The sequence below is a fragment of the Ceratotherium simum genome, chromosome 6 (assembly GCF_057802395.1).
Source record: "Ceratotherium simum simum isolate JZ-2026a chromosome 6, ASM5780239v1, whole genome shotgun sequence".
Lineage (NCBI taxonomy): Eukaryota > Metazoa > Chordata > Mammalia > Perissodactyla > Rhinocerotidae > Ceratotherium > Ceratotherium simum.
In genome coordinates, this window is record NC_141905.1 from 53,836,605 (window position 1) to 53,855,556 (window position 18,952).

Consider the following 18,952-nt stretch of genomic DNA (forward strand, 5'->3'; position numbering starts at 1 on the left):
TAAAAAAACATTGGAATACTCTTCTTGGCTGACTTTTTTATTAACGGGAAGGACAGGAACTGGTTAATAACTCCATTTTTCTCCAACTCACTAGCTGTGCCACCTTGGAAAAGTGACTTAATCCTTCCAAGTCTCAATTTCTTCAAATTAAGTTGGAGATAGTAAAATTACCCCACAGGATTAAATTATATTCTAGTAAAATTAGTACTAATTTAATCACCAGTTAAATTGCTAATTAAATTAGTAAAGATTAAATTAGATAATATAAAGGGCTTAGCAAATAGTGCTCAATAAATAGCTATTATGGTTCTTATTTTGGCCTATAGCTGAAATTCCTTATTTTAGAGCCTTTTAGAAATGTACCACTTTAGAATAGACCTTTTATTTTTTTGCATGTTTATGTATTTGTTATGTCCATAATTAAATTTACACAGTTATTTAGGACACTTGGCTTTAAATTCTTAGCAAAAGCCTTCAGGTACTAATGGAACTGTCAGAAGTCACTAGAGGGAACCAGCAAAAGCTGTTTCGGAAGGAGAAGTGGTAATGGACTTCCTTCCATCTTGACTTGAATTGAGGGGAAGATACCGCTGCTTACATTGAAGTAATCTCTATGGGCAGGTGTTGAAACGGGCCTGGAGTGAGGAGTGCCTGCCTAAGCAGGGCTGGCTTCCCAGAGCTGGGGCATTTGGAGCTGCGTTTGGCTAGATGGTGTCAGGTCTGGTGAAGAGAAGGGGCAGAGCGCTGGATGGTGAATGCTCAGGAAATGAATGCCCCATCAGGAGACAGTCGCCAAATAAGAAGCTGGCCTGTGCCACACGCCCTGCTCTCCTCACAGGCCCTGCTCTCCTCACTGCACTTCAGAACTTTTCAGAACAATGAATTCTGGCCATGCACATCGACTGAGCTAAGATAGTCTGCTATTTCCTGCAGAGAGAACTGGCTTTCTATTCTCTTTGTAGGAAGATATAAAATTTGTCCTAATTTCTTATGTTTGGGTTTCAGATTCAATTTTCAAAAGGTTTATTTTTTCCTCTCAAGAGCTGAATCTGGAATTCAGATGTGCTAACACCAGGGGGTGGTACCTCAGTAATTGGAGAGCCAGTCAGCTAAGAAAAAATTCAGTTTTTTACTACTTAGTGAAAATCAACTGCATGAAGGGCCAAAACACTGGGGTCTAGGTACAGGGATTTGGCTTGATCCAAGGATAAAATTTTAAGTAACCAGAGGAATGGATATAACCTTCGTTATATCCTCTGACCAAAGTCCATAAATATTGTTTCAACTGAATACACCCACATTATAGGATATTATATTTAATGTCAATATATAAAGAGCTAGTTTGAAGAAACTAACTTTTTACAATTTGATATTGTTCTAATTCCTAAGTGTTACCAATGACAGATTAACCAAACTCCTACTTTATGCTTAGACCTGTTCGGAATGCTCCTTTCTAATTCATCCTGAACTCTTTCCAATGGCTCAGAGCTTCAGCATTGTCTGGTTTCAAAACCCCTCCAGCTTTCTCTCAAGTACATGCAGAACTCTATGAGGAACTATAGGAAATTGCAAAATTAAAAAAAAGTCATCTCTGAACTCAAGGACCTTAAGATGATGTGACAGACCTGGTGGACTTGGGAAGATTTTTTTGTTTCTGTATATTCTTGAAACATGAGGAAGTGGGATTTCTTACAAGAGATCTGGATTCTCCTGTACCATCAAGGCTGTGGAAACAGGCTGGGGGGGTTTCTTGGTAGAATGAGCAGTTGGATCTATAATTCCTTGGTCTTCCAAGCCAGCATGCACTGAGGTCAGCAACATTTCGGTTCCCTTGGGGCTCAGTGTACAAAAACAAAGAAAACTCACTAAGGTATGAAAAGGAACCAATCAAAACAAGTGCAAACTATTAAAACAGTTGTTGGTGGAGGGGATAAATATGCTAAATTGAATCTAGAGTTAGCAGAGAAGGTTGTGATTAGTTAGGGTAATCTTTATGGAGACAAATCTGAGTTGAATTTTCCAAGGAGGACAGAAATGTCATAGTAATAGGAAGGAGAACATTTATATATGTTAGTAATATTTGTTGGGCCCTTACTAAGTGTGGCAGGCAGAATAATGGCTCCCCAAAGATGTCCATGTCATAATCCCCGGAACCTGTAAATATGTTACCTTACATGTCAAAAGGGATGTTGCAGATGTGATTAAGGTTAAGACCTTGAGGTGGAAGATTATCCAGAATTATATGGTTGGGTCCAACCTAATCACATGGGTCCTTAAAAGCAGAGAATCTTTCCTGGCCTAGGGCAGAGTCAGAGAGAAATGTGACTACAGAAGAATGGTCAGAGAGATGCAATGTTGCTTCCTTTAAAGCTGGAGAAAGGGGGCCATAAGCCAAGGAATGTGGGTGGCCTCTTGAAGCCGAGAAAGGTAAGCAAACGAATTCTCCCCTAGAGTCTCTGGAAAGGAACACAGTCGTGCAGACACTTTGATTTTAGCCCAGTGAGACCCATGTCGAACTTCTAATCTACAGAACTGTAAGATGATAAATTTGAGTTGTTTTAAGCTACTAAGTTTGTAGTAATTTGTTACAGCAGCAATAGAAAACTAATACACGATGGGACAGCAATATGAAGTAGACACTACTATTATGGTCATTTACAGATGGGGCAACTGAAAGACAAAGGGATTATGTTCTTGCCCAATGTCACTCAGCAGTGAAGGAGACGGGAATTAAATTGAGGACACCTGTCTTCAACAATCATGCTCTTAACTATCATGCAATATCACCTCCCAGGATTTTTGTGGGGAGCAGAATGGAGAGAGGGGAGCAGAATCCCCTTCCAGTAAAGGGGATGAGTTACACAGCTGGATAGTAAAGAGCTTGGTTGACTCAAAGGGAAGTTTAGCCCTGGATTAATGGAGACCAGAAAATAGTTGTCCCTCAGGGCTAGGTTTGCACTCTCTTCCGGATTAATATTCCTCAGTCACTGCTTTGATCATGACAAACTGGTTTATTCAGTGTCCCACAAACATGTCATTAAATAGGACTCTTCTACACTAGCACCTTTGCCCAAGCCACCCCACCTCTCTTTCCCATTTCTCTGATGCCTACTCCTCTCAAGAGCTTCCATCCCTCCTCATCCCAGCTACAGCAACTTGGGGGCACTAGGGCTCAAGGACTTTGGCATGAAATCACACATTGCCCTGTTGTCTCTTGTGCCTTTGCCATAGAGTGTCATAGTTTTTCGTCATTTAATTTTTCTGGCTAATTTATTTCCAAGTTGATCAGCCTCTGAACTCTGTGGGCGGGGACATGAATCCACCCAGAGCGGTCGTCATGGTGGTCAGCTGGGATCTTCTTGGTTCATGCCTAAAATAAATCTTACTCCCACACACAATTTTGCGTTTCCTGAGAGTGCGTTTTCCTTTTTCTGACTCTCCACCACCCACGGTACATCAGGCCTCCTTGTTGAATGTTCCCGTCGCTTTTGTTACAGATTGAGGGTTATTTGATTGTCGACCTCTCTCATTACTAAGCTATCCCCAGAGCACAGCAGAGGTTCTGGCACACAGAATACAAGAATATGTGAAAGCCAGGCTAGTCACTAGTCAGCAACGAGGAGCAAGCGGCGGGGGAGAGCGCGAGGCGACGCCTCTCCACTCCTCGCCGCCGCGGACAACACCATGGCCTCCGGCAAGCGCAAAGATCACAACCTGAGGCTGGATCGCGCGCCCCTGTGCTGCCTCTCCCGCGGTCCACGCGCCCCCGCCCCGCCCCGCCCCTTCTCCCGCCCCCTCGCGCTCGCGCTCGCGCCGCATGCCGCTCGCCCCCGCCATCCGCGCGGCGCCGCGCTTCGCTGGCTCCTCAGCGTCCAGCCAAGATGGCGGAGAGCGGTGAGGCTCTGGGCACCGTCCCGGAGCACGAGCGGATCTTGCAGGAGATCGAGAGCACCGACACCGCCTGCGTGGGGCCTACCCTCCGGTAAAGATCTCATCCCCCCCAGGACCTCGGGCTGTCCCCGCCGGCCGCTCGTCAGGAGCCAGGCGTGGCGTCTGCCGCCGGCCGCGCGCGAAGCCGCTCGACAGGTGGTGCGCGCGGAGGCGGGCGGGGGCGCTCCAGGGCGGCGGGCCGGTACCAGGGGCGGGGCGGAACCGACCACTGCACCTGTCGGCGCGGCCCGCCTCAGCCGCGGGGGCTGTCACCGCGCAGCCGGTGGGTGTGGCTGCCGCGGCGCCTCTGACCCCCGGAGCTGCGGCGCCGCCCGTCCCTGGCCTGGGGACGGTCCTCGGGCCTGCCGGGCGCCCGGATCGCGGCTGGGCTGAGGGGGTCTGGGCCGCGGGCGTGGTGGGAGCCAAGGTTAACTGCCGGCAGCCGGCGCGACGGAGGTGCCGAGGCGCGCGCAGGTGGAACCCCTGACGCGCTGGGCTGCGGCGGGCGTGGGAGAATGAAATGGAGTGGGAGACGCGGGCACCATTACACCCCGCCCCGCGGCCAGAGGGGGCGAGAAGGGAGGGTGGCTGGCGGGGAGGAGCTGATGCTCAGGAACGCCCTGCTGAGACCGTGTGCTCACCGGGCAAGCCTCTCTGGAGTCAGGGAAGCTTTTACTTATTTACGAACGTTTCATTAATTTTGCATTAGTTTTCCCGTTTATTTTAAAAAGGATCTCTGCCCTTGAAAAATAGTACCAGGTAATGAATATTCCAGACTGAGTATCTGCTGCCCTAATAGAATATTAGCCGGGCGCTGTACTGATCTATTAGATTAGGTTAGGGACTCTCTTGAAGAATAAGTGCCTTTTAAATATAAGGCTTCATTTTTCGTAGTGAGGACAATGAAATTATGATTCACTTAGGGAAGTTAGGACTGATTGTACTTTATCATTATTATTTTCTTCAGGATACACTTCCTAGAAATGGAGTGCTGTGTGTTTTGTGGACCTGTGGATGTAGCTTAAAGTGAAGCCAGTTCAAGTTATAATGTAAATCCATCTTGCCCTGAGAGTCTGGAGACCTGGGTTCTTGTTTTGCCGTAGTCCTACCACTGATGAAGTGTGCAGTCATGGGCAAAAATCATTTATCCTCTCTGGACTTGGATTTCCTTATTCGTAGACTGGGGAGGGTGGGGATTAGATGCCCAGAACGCCCAGGACATTTGAGACCTTGTCTGTTTGTTCACTCATGTATCCCAAACACCAAGCATGTACTAGGCACCTGATAAATTTTTGTCACATAAAGTTCCTGCTATGACATGATAAGCATAGTTAATGCATTTCCTTAATTTTTCAACATAATTATTTCTTTATATGAAACACTGTACATTTGGTAATGCAAGTAGAAATCACAGATTGAAAGGAGGCTTTGTTTTCCTTGTTGCCTGGTGAAACTGAAACAGTACAGTATGTGGTATAGTTATCAGAACAGTCCATTTTTGAAACAGTATTGGTTATGACGGAGATGTTTCCAAGATGTTTCTTGGAAAAATGTGCTAGGAAATATCCTTGAAGAAAAGATGAAATTAATTTAGAAGAAAAATTTGAAATATGTTGAGAGATTTTTGTGACACAAATAGAATATATGTATGCACGGTGTTGTTATAATTCTGTTCTCTTTTGCGGGCAATTGTGTCACCTACTGGTTTTGTTGAAACCCACGCTCTTTTCTTTAGCAAACTCCAGTGACTCATACTTATGCTATATATACACTTGTCACCTCTCATTTACAAGCAGACTTTTCCACACGCACATAGAAGGCACTGCTAGCAGTCCTTTCTCTTGAACGGTGTTTAAGCTACTGTTTTTTTCCCTAGGTTTCACTGAGTGAAGTGCTAATATTAAAATTTTAAAAACTTTTTATTATGGGAAAATTTAAATGTTTGAAAAAGTAAAATAGTGTAATGAACCACCAGCAACCTGTCATCCAGCTTCAATTCAACCCCTGGCCAATCTCATTTGATCTTTTTCCCCATCCACTCTTCATCACCCTGGGTTATTTTGAAGCAAATCCCTGACATCAATTCATCCATAAGTATTTCAGTGTTGAGATTAATTGTTCTTGTTATTTCTCAGTTATCTTTTAGCTGGCTTGTAGGCTTGTGTTGTTGTTGTTATTATTTTTCTTTTTCAGCCTGACTGTTTCCTGATTCACTTTTATCAGATCTGGCTTCCTGGAAGAAGCCAGATGATTAAATGACAAGCATGTTATACACTTCTTACAGGGCCTGACATGTAATATGGTTCTTTGACCACAATGGAATTAAATTAGAAATCAATAATAGAAAACTATCTGGAAAATTCCCAAATATTTGGACACTGAATAATACACATCTAAATAACACATGGGTGAAAGAAGAAATCAAAAGAGAAGTTAGAAAGTGTTTTGAAATGAATAAAATGAAAACATAATATATCAGAATTTGTGGGATACAGCTAAAGCAATACTTAGAAATTTATAGCACTAAACACGTCTACTGTAAAACGACGATTTCAAATAATGGCCTCAGCTTCTAACTTAAGAAACTAGAAAAAGAAGAGCAAATGAAATCAAAAAGAGCTAAAGAAAGGAGATGATAAAGATCAGAGTGGAAATCAGTGAGACAGCAAATAGAAAAACAACTGAGAAAACCAATAAAACCAAGCCTGCTTCTTTGAGATCAATAAAATTGATAAACCTCTAGGGGAAGAAAGAGAGCTGATACCAATTATCAGGAATTTCCATTTCCTGATACCAGTGTCAGGAATGAGAGAGGTAACATCACTACAGATTCTACAAATATTAAAAAAGATAATAAAGGAATATTATGAACAACTTCATGCCAGTACATTTGACAACTTAGAAGAAATGGACAGATTTCTTGAAAGAGACAGACTATCAAATCTCACTTAAGAAATAGATAACTAAATAGCCCTATATCAATTAAAGAAATTGAATTTGCTGTTAAAAACCTTCCTCAAAAGGAAACTCTAGGCCCACATGGCTTTACTGGTGAATTTTATAACATTTAAGGAGGAATTAATACCAGTTCTACAAAAATTCTTCCAGAAAATTGAAGAGGGAATATTTCTCTATTCATCTTGAGGTCCACATTAACCTGATACCAAAACTAAACAAAGACATTTCTAGAAAAGGAAACTATAGATGAATATTACTCATAAACACAGATGAAAATACTTCAAACAAAATTTTAGCAAATCATATTCAATAATGTATAAAAATAATATATCATGATCAAATGAAATTTATTTCAAGAAAGCATGCTGGCTTAACATTTGAAAAATCAGTCATTGTAATTCACCATATTAAACTAAAAAAGAAAAATTGTATGGTCATCTTAATAGATGCAGAGAAAGCACTGACAAGTCTGTTCATTCATTCCTGATAAAAACCTTCAGAAACTAGGAGTGGAAATTCCTCAGCCTGAAAAAGGGCATCTCTGAAAAACCTATAGCTAACATTGAACATAATGGTGAAAGACTGAATGCTTTCCTCCTAAGATCAGGAATAAAGCAAGGATGTTGATTCCCACAACTTCTATTCAATACTGAACTGGAGGTCCTAGCCAGTATAATAAGACAAGAAAAAAAGTATCTAGATTGGAAAAACCATCTTTATTTGCAGACAATTTCATCTGTAGGGAAAATCATATGGAATCTATAGAAAAGCTACTAGAACTGATAAGTGAGTTTAGCAAGGATGTGGGATACCAGATCAATATGCAAGAACCAGTTGTATTGCTATATGCTAGCAAGAGCAATCAGAAATTGAAATTAAAAAATTGATAGCATCGGGGCGGGCCCCGTGGCGTAGCGGTCAAGTGCGTGAGCTCCACTGCTGGTGGCCCACGTTCGGATCCCGGGTGCGCACTGATGCACCACTTGTCAGGCCATGCTGTGGTGGCATCCGTTATAAAGTGGAGGAAGAAGGACACAGATGTTAGCCCAGGGCCTGTCTTCCTCAGCAAAAAGAGGAGAATTGGTGTGGATGTTAGCTCAGGGCTGATCTTCCTCACAAAAAAAAAAAAAATTGATAACATCAAAAAATATGAAATACTTAAGGATAAATCTGATAAGAGATGTGAAAGGCTTGTACTTGAAAACTGTAAAGCGTTGCTGATAGAGATGAAAAAGGACCCAAATAAATGTACATGTGTTTTGTATTCATGGATCAGAAGACTCACTATTGTTAAGGTGTCAGTTTTCCCCAAATTGGTCTTTAGATGCAAGGTGATTCTAGTCAAAATCCCAGCAGAATTTTTTTTTTTTTTGTAGAAATTGACAAGCTGATTCTGAAGTTCATATGGAAAAGCAAAGGACCTAGAATAGCCAAACTAACTTGGAAAAAAGATAGAGTTGGAGGACTTAAACTACCTAGTTTTAAGATTTATTATAAAGCTACAGTGAATCAAGACAGGATGGTACTAGCATCAAGATAGACAGATCAGTGAAACTGAATAGAGACTCCATAAATAGATTCACACATATGGTCGACGAATTTTTGGCAAAGATGCAAAGGCAATTTATTAGAAAAGGATAGTCTTTTAAAATAATGGTGGTAGAACAATTGGATATCCATATGCAAAATAATGAACTTTGATCCATACTTTGCACCATATTTAAAAATTAACTCAAAATGGATTATAAATGTAAATGTGAAATGCACAACTGTAAAACTCCTAGAAACCATGGGAGAAAACCTTTCTGACTTTGGGTTAGGCAAAGATTTCTTAGATGCTATTCCAAAAGCGTAATACATAAAAGAAAAAATTGATAAGTTGGACTTCATCAAAATTGAGAACATCTGGTCTTCAAAGATACTGTTAAGGAACTGAAAAGACAAGTCACAGACAGGGATAGAATATTTGCAAATCGCATATCTGATTTAAAAAATTGCATCCAAAATGTATGAAAGAAGTCTTTGAGACTGATAAGAGAGCAAACAACCCAATTAAAAAAATGAGTAAATGATTTGAACAGATACTTCACAAGAGAAGGTACACGGAGGGCAAATAAGCACATGAAAAGATGTTTAACATCATTAGTCATTAGAAAAATTCAAATCAAATCATACTTTGTATGATTCCAGTCCTTTTAAATTTATTGAGGCTTATTTTATGGCCTAACATATGGTCTATCTTGGAGAATGTTCCATGTGCACTTGAGAAGAATGTGTATCCTGCTGTGGTTGGATGGAATATCCTATAGATGTCTATTAGGTCACATTAGATTATAGTTGTTCAAGTCTTCTATTTCCTTTCTGATATTTTGCTTAATTGTTCTATCCATTATTGGATAATGCATAGTTTTTGCTTCATGTATTTTTGGACCCTGTTGTTAGGTATATATATGTGCATGCTTGTTATGTATTCCTGATTGACTTTTACCATCATTTTATGGTATTTTATATCCCTCTTTATTTAAAAACTTGTTTTAAAGTCTATTTTGTTTGATATTAGTATAGCTGCCCTAGCTTTCTTATGGTTGCTCTCTGCATATGTCTTTTTCTGTCTTTTAACTTTCAACTTGTTTTTATCTTTAAATCTAAAGTGTGTCTCCTATAGATAGCAAATTGTTGGGTCCTATTTTTTATCCACTTTGACAATCTCTACTATTTGATTGGATTGTTTAATCCATTCATATTTAATGTTATTTATATTGTTGGATTTACATCTGTCATTTTACTCTTTGTTTTCTATATGTCTCATTTCCTTTTTCCTCCTCTGTTCCTTTTTCACTGCTCCTTTTCATTAAGTAAATATTTTCTAATGTAACTTTTTTTTTAATAATTTTATTTATTTTTCTCCCAAAGCCCCAGTAGATAGTTGAATGTCATAGTTGCACATCCTTCTAGTTGCTGTATGTGGGACACGGCCTCAGCATGGCCAGAGAAGCGGTGGGTCAGTGCGCACCCGGGATCCGAACCCGGGCCGCTGGCAGCGGAGCGTGTGCACTTAACCGCTAAGCCACGGGGCTGGCCCTCTAATGTAACATTTTAATAACTTTAATGATCATTTCAATTACTTTAGTGATTTTTTTCAGTATTTTTTAAAAAGTTATTTCTTAGTGGTTACTCTCAGAATCAACTTCAGATTTATTATAACTTAATTCCAGTGAAATATAGAAATGTATCTCCTATATAGCTCTATTACGTCTTTCCTTTTTTTGTGCTATTAATGTTATACATCTTACATCTATTTATATTACGAACCCAACAATACATTGTTACAATTGTTACTTTATATAACTTTTTGTCTTTTAAAGAAGCTGAGGGAAGAATGAAGTATATATTTATAAAGTTATAACCTAATTTACTATTTCTGATTTTCTTTATTTGTTGCTGGGTTTTTAGTTGTCATCTTGTGCCATTTTTTTACTCCAGGACAGCTTTGCTCCCACACACCTCCTTTGTGCTGTTATTGTCAAATATATTACATTTCTGTGTGTTGTACCCACCAATAGAATTATGTACATGTTGTTTTATGCAGTTGTTTTTTAAATCAGTTAAGAAAGATGCATTTGTATTGTCTTTTATAATTATATAGTTACCTTTACTGGTGCTCTTTTGTGTGTGTGTATTCATATTGCCACCTGGGTTCAGTGTTTTGATGGTGAAGAACTTCCATTAGTATTTCTTGTAAGGCTGGTCTGCTAGTAACTAAGTCTCTCAGTTTTTGTTTATCTGGGAATGTGTTTATTTCACCTTCATTTTGAAAGGTAGTTTTGCTAGCTATAAGACTCTTGGTTGACACTTTTTTCTTTTAGCACTTTGAATATGTCACCCACTGCCTTTTGGCCTCCATTGTTTCTGATGTGAAGTCAGCTGTTAATGGCATTCCCTTGTACATGATAAGTGGTTTTTCTTTTGCTGCTTTCGAGATTTCCCCTTTGTTTTTTATTATTTTTACTATGATATGCTTGGGTATGAATCTCTTTGTGTTTATCCTTCTTGGAATTCATTGATCATCTTTGATGTATAATGTTTTTCATCAAATTTGGGAAATTTTAGTCTATTTCTTCAAATATCTTTCTGTTCCTTTTTCTACTTTGGTGTTCCCATGATGTGTATGTTGGTCCACATTTCCCTGAGGCTCTGTTCATTTTCTTCTTCTTTCTCTCTGTTCTTTGGATTGCATCATCTCTATTAGTCTGTCTTCAAATAATCTGTCTTCTGCCAGTTCACATCTACTGTTGAGATCCTTTAATGACTTTTTCATTTCTGTTATTGAGTTCTCAACTCCAGAATTTCCATTTGGTTCTTTTTTATAATTCCTATTTATCAATATTCTCTATTTTATTAGATATTGTCATCATACCTTCTTTTACTTTTTAAAGCATGATATTCTTCAGTATTATGAACATAGTACTTTGAAGTCTTTGTTAAATCCAACATCTGGGCCCTCTCACAGGGCTTGTTTCTTTGCTTGTGTATGAGTCACAGTCTGCTGTTTCTTTGCTTTTTTCATAATTTGTTGTTGGAAACTAGAAAGTTTAGGTAATATATTGTAGCAACTCTTTATACTGATTCCCACCACCCCACCACCCTCTGGGGCTTGTTCTTGTTTATGTTTGTTTGTTTAGTGGCTTGGCTGGACTATTTCAGTCAAGTGTATTTCCCTCACAGTGTGAAGCCGCTGCTTTTGCTCCTCCGAGAGTGCAATCTTGGCATGTACACAGTCACTTGGAAATGATTGATTTTAGCAGAGTTCTCTTTTGTCTCCTTCTCTGATCTTTCTGTTAAGCTATCTGCCTCTGTTGGTATCACACTCAGCTGTTAGACTCCAGTAATTGCTGGTTGATTGATAGGTTGCTTTCAGCACTATCCTGGGGCATATGTTGTTTCACAGTCTGACCCAGTTAAACATGGCCCTCTTTGCAGTGGTAAGTTTTTTCTGGTTTTTGTTATGCAGGTGCTCTGTTGGGGGAATACTTTCAGAGGAAACCTGTAGAAGTGAGGGAAACAGGATAGGGAAGAGGAGATCAGCAAAACTGTGGGTTCACCTGAAGTCTAGCCTCCCCTGATCCCAGGGGGAGCTCTGGAGATAGAATGATGTCACAGAGTTGTTCCACCTTGAGGCAAAAGGGCTTTATTTTTACCCACACCTTCAACAATCTCTCATTGGCAGCAGGCTTCCCCCAGAATGTGTGTGTATTGGGGGGCGTAACCTCCCAGGCATCATTGAGTGGAGTGCCTCCTGCTTGCAGATCTCCGGGGAAGAGAAGTGCAGGTCTCCAGAGAAGTGCAGCTGTGAGTCTTTAGCAGCTGGGAGATGAACTTACCACCAGGTAACAGGGATCTACTACACATCCCAGCAGCTAGAACACATCCAACCAGATTATGCTCAATAAATTTTGAAGGAATAAGTGACATAACTTTTTCATTTATCTTTGTATTTCACATTTATTCCTGGCTCAATGATTTTTCTAGTGGATTAAATCCCCTAATCTTCCCAATCTTGATTTTCTAATCTTATTTCTTTAAAATTGTGTTAAAATATATGTAACATAAAATTTACCATTTTAACAATTTTTACATGTACAGTTCTGTCATTAAATACACACATTGTTTTGCAACCTTCACCACCATCCATCTCCAGAACTTTTTCATCTTTCCAAACTGAAACTGTATTCATTATATAGTAACTCCCCATTCCTCCTGGGGAGGATCCCACCAGCCCATGTCAACTACTATTCTATTTGTGTCTCTGTGAATTTGACTACTATAGATACCTCATATGAGTAGAATCATATAATGTTTGTCTTTTTGTGACTGGCTTTTTGACTTAGCATAATGTCCTCGAGGTTCATCTATGTTGTAGCATGTATCAGAATTTCCTTCCTTTTTAAGGCTGAGTAATATTCCATTGTATGTATACGCCGCATTTTGCTTATCCATTATTCATCGATGGACACTTGGATTGCTTCCATCTTTTGGATGTTGTGTATAATGCTGCTATGAACATGGTGTCCAAATACGTGTTTGAGTGCAGTGGTAGTTTTTCAGGCTAATCTCTGATGTTTGTTTTGACTGCAGGAGGGCTCTTCTTCATCTTTTCTTTCCCTGGTTCTCTTTGGTAAACTAGCTGACCTGTGATTTAGCTTGTTGCTCTCCTGGAGCTACCAGCCTCTTCTCAATTGCTTACCACCAAAATCTGCATTGTTTTTGAGAATGCCCTTGTTTGACCTTTGCCATACTCTGTCCTAAATAAAGTCAGTTTCTTTGGGGAGAACTGTGCAACTGTCTGCACTTCTTTCCTGCCTCTCGTCTTGGGTCTAATCTCTGAGCCACTGCTCCAGAGCGGAGGCAGGAACAGTGGCCTGCTTCTCTTGGAGTAACACCCTTGCTTTGAGAGCAGAACTCGGGGTAGTGCAGTAATCTTTGGTCTTCTTGGCTTGCCGCTCAGTGTGGAGCCTCTGTCCTATGAGTGAGCGAGGTGGGGCAGTTGGGACCCCAGTATTCTTGGCTGTTGCATCTGTGGTAGAACCTCTGTCCTGTGACACCCTTCATAGGGCTAGGTAGAGGAAGAGGGGCTGGGTGGGAGAATGGAGCCCTCACCCTCTTGGCAACACTCACCTGGATTTTAGCTTCTGCAACACAGAGCTGGAGGGATGGGGGTGAGAAATGCTGGATGCCTGACCTTTCTTTGACCCTTGACTGAAACCTGGGGGGAGAGGAAGCCCTGCCTTCTTAGCCACACCCACCCAGGATGGAGCTTCTATCATGCTGAGCTGGGGGTTAGGGAGGAAGGGTGTGGGTTGTGGTTTAAGGGCCACAAACTCTTACTGTTCTTACCAAGTATTTAATAGGTATTCTTGATTAAATATTTCTTCATTTGCTGTATGCTCTTAGGACAATTTCCAGAGACTTCAAATGGTGTTTTTTTTCTTTTTTCTCAAATAATTTTCACTAGTTATGGTTGTTTCATTAGGAAGCATGTTCATGAATTCTGGTAGCTTCTTTTTCTTTTAAATAGAGATAAAATTCACAAAACATAAAATCTGCCATTTTAAAGGTACAAGTCAGTGACATTTGTACATTCACAATGTTGTACAACCATCACCTCTATCTAGTCCTAAAACATTTTCATCATTACAAAAGGAAACCCTATACCCATTAAACAGTCATTCCTCATTCCTTCTATTCTTCTAGCCTGATAATCTGCTTTCTGTCTCCATGGATTTCTCTAATCTGGATATCTAAATGAAATATCCAGATTTGTTTCGTTTAGATGGAAGCATACAATATGTGACTTGTTGTGTCTGACTTGTTTCACTTTAGCATAATGTTTTTGATATTCATCTGTGTTGTAGCGTGTATCGGTACTTCTTTCTTTTTTATGGCTGAATAATTCTCCATTTCTGTTCATAAGTTGATGGACATTTGGGTTGTTTCCACCTTTTGGCTGTTGTGAATATGCTGCTATGAATATTCATGTACAAGTTTTTGTTTGAACACTTGTTTTCAATTTTTGAGGGTATATACCTAAGAGTGGAATTCCTGGGTCATATGGTTATTGTGAAGTGTCAGTAGTTTGAAGTGCCACAAGCCTCTGAAACTATTCTTCATTGTTGGGGGAACAAACCCTGACTTATAGCTTATAGCAGAGCTTTCAGGCAAGCATCAGAGTAAAACAAAGACTATCTGTAGATGACAGAGGGCTTAATGACTAGGGTTAATTTATTACTGTAACTAATAATATCAGAATGGAGGAGAGTAAAATTTTCTATCAGTACATTACTACTTAAAAGTTTTGATTAATGAAAATGTAATTATGGCTAGCAAGGGACTTCCCATAAATTGACAAATCTTCAGGGACTTCCCATAAAGAGTACAGTTTCAGAAATGTTTGTATTACATCGTTTTTTACCTATGCAAATTTAACCTAGGAAGGCTGAACATTTCTCTAATTTGACAACTCTTCCCATGCAACTTTTACTACAGTAACACATCAAGCCTAATTATTTCTAGCATATTTCCTTTTATAAGCTGCAAGAATAAATAACTGTGCTTTTCCAGGGTTCCTCTGGGAAATCGCAAAGACAGTTTTTGGTATAAAAGATATCTTGAACATTTTATTTTATTTCTTTTATATTTAGGATCCAAATTTGGGAAGGCCAAATCAAAATAGTTGTCAGAGGTGGTCTGAGAAGCAATACTTAGTTACCTATTTAATCAAAGTAAAAGTGAAGCATTTAAGAAACATAGATAACTTGATTGTGAAGAACCCCAGTTCCTTTATAAGTGAGAGGAAACCTTTTTTGTTTGTTTGTTTATTAAATGATCAAGAATATAATAAAGTCCACAAGAAGCACAGAAAATTATTCTGGCAAAACAGACTCATTGTTATCTAAGCAGATTACACAGAAGGTAAAGAATAACCTTTCATATTGTGGGCAAGTCATTAACCAGTAAACCAAGGAAGTAAACACAACAAAATTGAACAAATGTTGCTAAGTTTTAAACATATTTCACAGCTTATTTTGAGACTCAGGTATTGTAAACCAAGGCAGATAAAATTCGTTTTCCATATCTGTCCTTCATTGTGCTCTTTCATGCTCTGAAACAGTTTGCTTTAGAGCATGATTCTGTGAGGTCAAAACTATTTTCAAATAATACTAAGAGGTTATTTATGTTAACATGCAATGCATTTATTACTATTATTTTAAAATGAATCAATCAATATTTTTTAAAATTCTCAGTTTTAATTTTTAACATAAATAGTGATATATCCACATATATAATCCACATGAACAAAAGCTTTTTGGAGTTCTCAGTAAGTTTTGAGAGTGTAAAAGAGACCCAAAAATTTGAGAACTACTGCTTTAGGACAAAACTACTCTTTTTCCTTAAAAATAAAAAGTGCAGTTGTATTTCTTACTGGCAGTTGTATTCCTCTGTCACTGTGGTTCCTAGTATAATCTTAACCACTGGTAATGATTTAAACTTTTAACCAAATAACTAATTTATGTTTCACATTGAAACACTGAGGTGGAACGTTGAGAACTATGTGTTATACACAAGCATTTTATCAGACTAGGAAAGCTCATGAGCACCCATAATACAACTTCTACAGACGCAAACATCCCTTTTACCCCCTTCTTAAAGCGGCACAAATGAACACTTTCATTAGCATGTCCCCAAACTGTAACTTCTCTATAGCATATAAAACTAAGCAAAAGTATATAAACTTAATTATGCTTAGTAATCAATCTTCTAAGATTCTGTTGTACTTAAAAATTAACTAGGTATCCAACAGTTATCTGTTAATTAACTTAATATCAAGGTTTTAAGTTACCTAAAGATCTTGGAAATTATCTTCCATACATATTAAAATAAAAAGTTTGTTAGAATAATGATTCAATTTAATTGAGCACAAATTTACTTTTTTAATCATCTTAAATATTTATGTAGGGTAATGTTAGCTTATATGATTAGTAAACATATATGTGTTTAGGACAGATAAACCTAAGTAGAATGAAATTATCAATCAGACAGAATAAATAGCTGAATTTTGGTTTATAAATAAGCCAGTTAGAACAGAGTTCTTTTGATTTAAGAAATTTATTTATTTATTTATTTATTTATTTTTTTAAAAGATTTTATTTATTTATTTTTTCCCCCCAAAGCCCCAGTAGATAGTTGTATGTCATAGCTGCACATCCTTCTAGTTGCTGTATGTGGGACTCGGCCTCAGGATGGACGGAGAAGTGGTGCCTCGGTGCGCGCCCGGGATCCAAACCCGGGCCACCAGCATCGGAGCGCGTGCACTTAACTACCAAGCCACGGGGCCGGCCCTGATTTAAGAAATTTAAAATCTAAATTATTAATACCCTCTGTAGATAAATTATCACACACGATGAGAGGTAAAAGTCTTTCTGAATTATGGATGCAGAGCTTTATGTTTTTGTTTCTATAATTTTACCCACAGGTCAAGAGACATGAGTTGTAGAGATAAAAAAACTCGCTGGTCCAGATATCAAAGACCTGCTCTTGGTGGATGTGAAATTCTTAACTGATTTGAGCTCAAAATAGGCAAAAAGACAAACAAAATTAACAAACCAGGGGGTCTTTTATCTTGACCCAAGAGATCTCTGTTATCTATGTAGAGAGATCGTCAAATAAATGGTCAAACCATAAAACCAAATTCTCAGCCTTTGCTACCAGAGGTAAAAACTTACTGGCCATGTAGTAACTAGAAACCAAACCAAAACATACAATCTGTAGAGAGGGAAAAAAACACCAGAGAAACAGAGATTCAGCAAAGTTAAAAGTTAATTGTTAAAATTGCCAGTTGGGTTTTACTTCTGGGAGTCGAGAAACGACATGCCTAAGCTTAAGCAGCCCATGAGGTACAATCCCCTGGCAATGCAGTTTCCTGGTTCTGGCAGGTGAATCTGCTGAGCATCTTGGTGAAACCTCCAAAACTATTAAAAGATAATTTTCAAAAAAGATAAAATCATGACCCTTATACAAATATAAAATGAATCCATGCCAAAAATTTTATTTAACTTGTTAATTAATGAGGGAACCAGTAAGATGTTACAACTGTTTCAAAGGCAGTGGCAAAAAGCAATATAGGCATTTGGGAATGCTGAAATAGATTTATAAATAGGCATGTAACTGGTCAGTATCTGAAGGTCAGTAGTCAATTGCATTCCACAGGCCAAAATGTTTTGCATTTCTATGGACAAGAATAACTTGCATTACTATCAGTTTTCTACAATTTATATAGTTGTAAAATAGCCCAAAGAGAGTGAAAGGCACAGATGATCTAGAAGGATGTGCTAGATGGGACATTCAGTAATCATTTTTGTCCATTTTTCTTGCCATTAGTTGGAAATTTTTTTCTTCCTTTTGTCTTTTACTATGGTTACCCTTTTTTTTTGGCCATGCAAAAGTTTTTTATTTTTATGAAAATAAAATTCATCAGTCTTTCCCTTTTTTGCTTCTGGATTTTGGGTCTAAGAAGTTTTCCATACTACCAGATTATAAGAGAATCTACCCATGTTTTCTTTTGGTACTTGTATGGTTTTATTTTTTACTTTTACATTTCTGTTCCATTTTGAATTTTCCTGGGATATGGTGTGATGAATGGTTCCAGTTTTATCTCTTTTTTTGCCTGAGGAAGATTAGCCCTGAGCTAACGTCTATGCCAGTCTTCCTCTATTTTGTATGTGGGTTGCTGCCGCAGCATGGCTGACGAGTGGTTTAGGTCTGTGCATGGGATCTGAACCCGTGAACCTGGGCTGCTGAAGTGAAACTTGCTGAACTTAACCACTACACCACAGGACCAGCCCCTAGTTATATCTTTTTTTTTATGTGGCAATCCCGCTATACTAACACTTCTTATTAAAAAGTAGGTCTTTTTCACATTGATTTGAGATGCTACCATTAGCATTTACTGAATTTTCATATGTGGTGGGTCTGTCTCTGGTTTTTCTATTCTGTTCATTGTCTGTCTATTTATGTACTATATCCCATGCTTTTAATTGTAGAGGCTTTATTATATAGTAGTCCCCACTTATCTGTGGTTTCACTTTCCAAGGTTTCAGTTACCCCTGGTCAACCGCAGTCTGAAAATGTTCAATGGGAAATTCTAGAAATAATTTGTAAGTTTTTAATTGAGTGCTGTTATGAGTAGCATGATGAAATCTTGTGCTGTCCTGCTCCATCCAGCCCAGAATGTGAATCATCCCTTTGTCCACGCTGTATACTCTACCTGCCTGTTAGTCACTTAGAAGCTGTCTAGGTTATCAGATCTACTGTGGCGGTATCACAATGCTTGAGTTCACGTAACACTTATTTTACCTAATAACGGCCCCAAAGCGCAAGAGTAGTGATGTTGGCAATTTGGATATGCCAAAGCAAAGTTGTAAAGTGCTCCCTTTAAGTGAAAAGGTGAAAATTCTTGACTTAATAAGGAAAGAAAAACAACTGTATGTTAAGGTTGCTAAGATCTATG

At 38.9% G+C, this 18,952-nt stretch overlaps 1 protein-coding gene across 4 annotated transcripts in view; it reads left to right on the plus strand.

Annotated features, from left to right (window-relative positions):
• Positions 1–3,861: 3,861 nt before the first annotated feature.
• EXOC6 (exocyst complex component 6) overlaps positions 3,862–18,952 on the plus strand; it is a 187,139-nt gene continuing 172,048 nt past the window's right edge. For all 4 annotated transcript variants that reach the window (XM_004427834.3, XM_087432278.1, XM_087432280.1 and 1 more), the window contains exon 1: positions 3,862–3,982. In XM_004427834.3, coding sequence (XP_004427891.1) covers positions 3,882–3,982 — 101 coding nt within the window. In that variant the 5' untranslated portion in view covers positions 3,862–3,881. The remainder of the gene's footprint in view (positions 3,983–18,952) is intronic.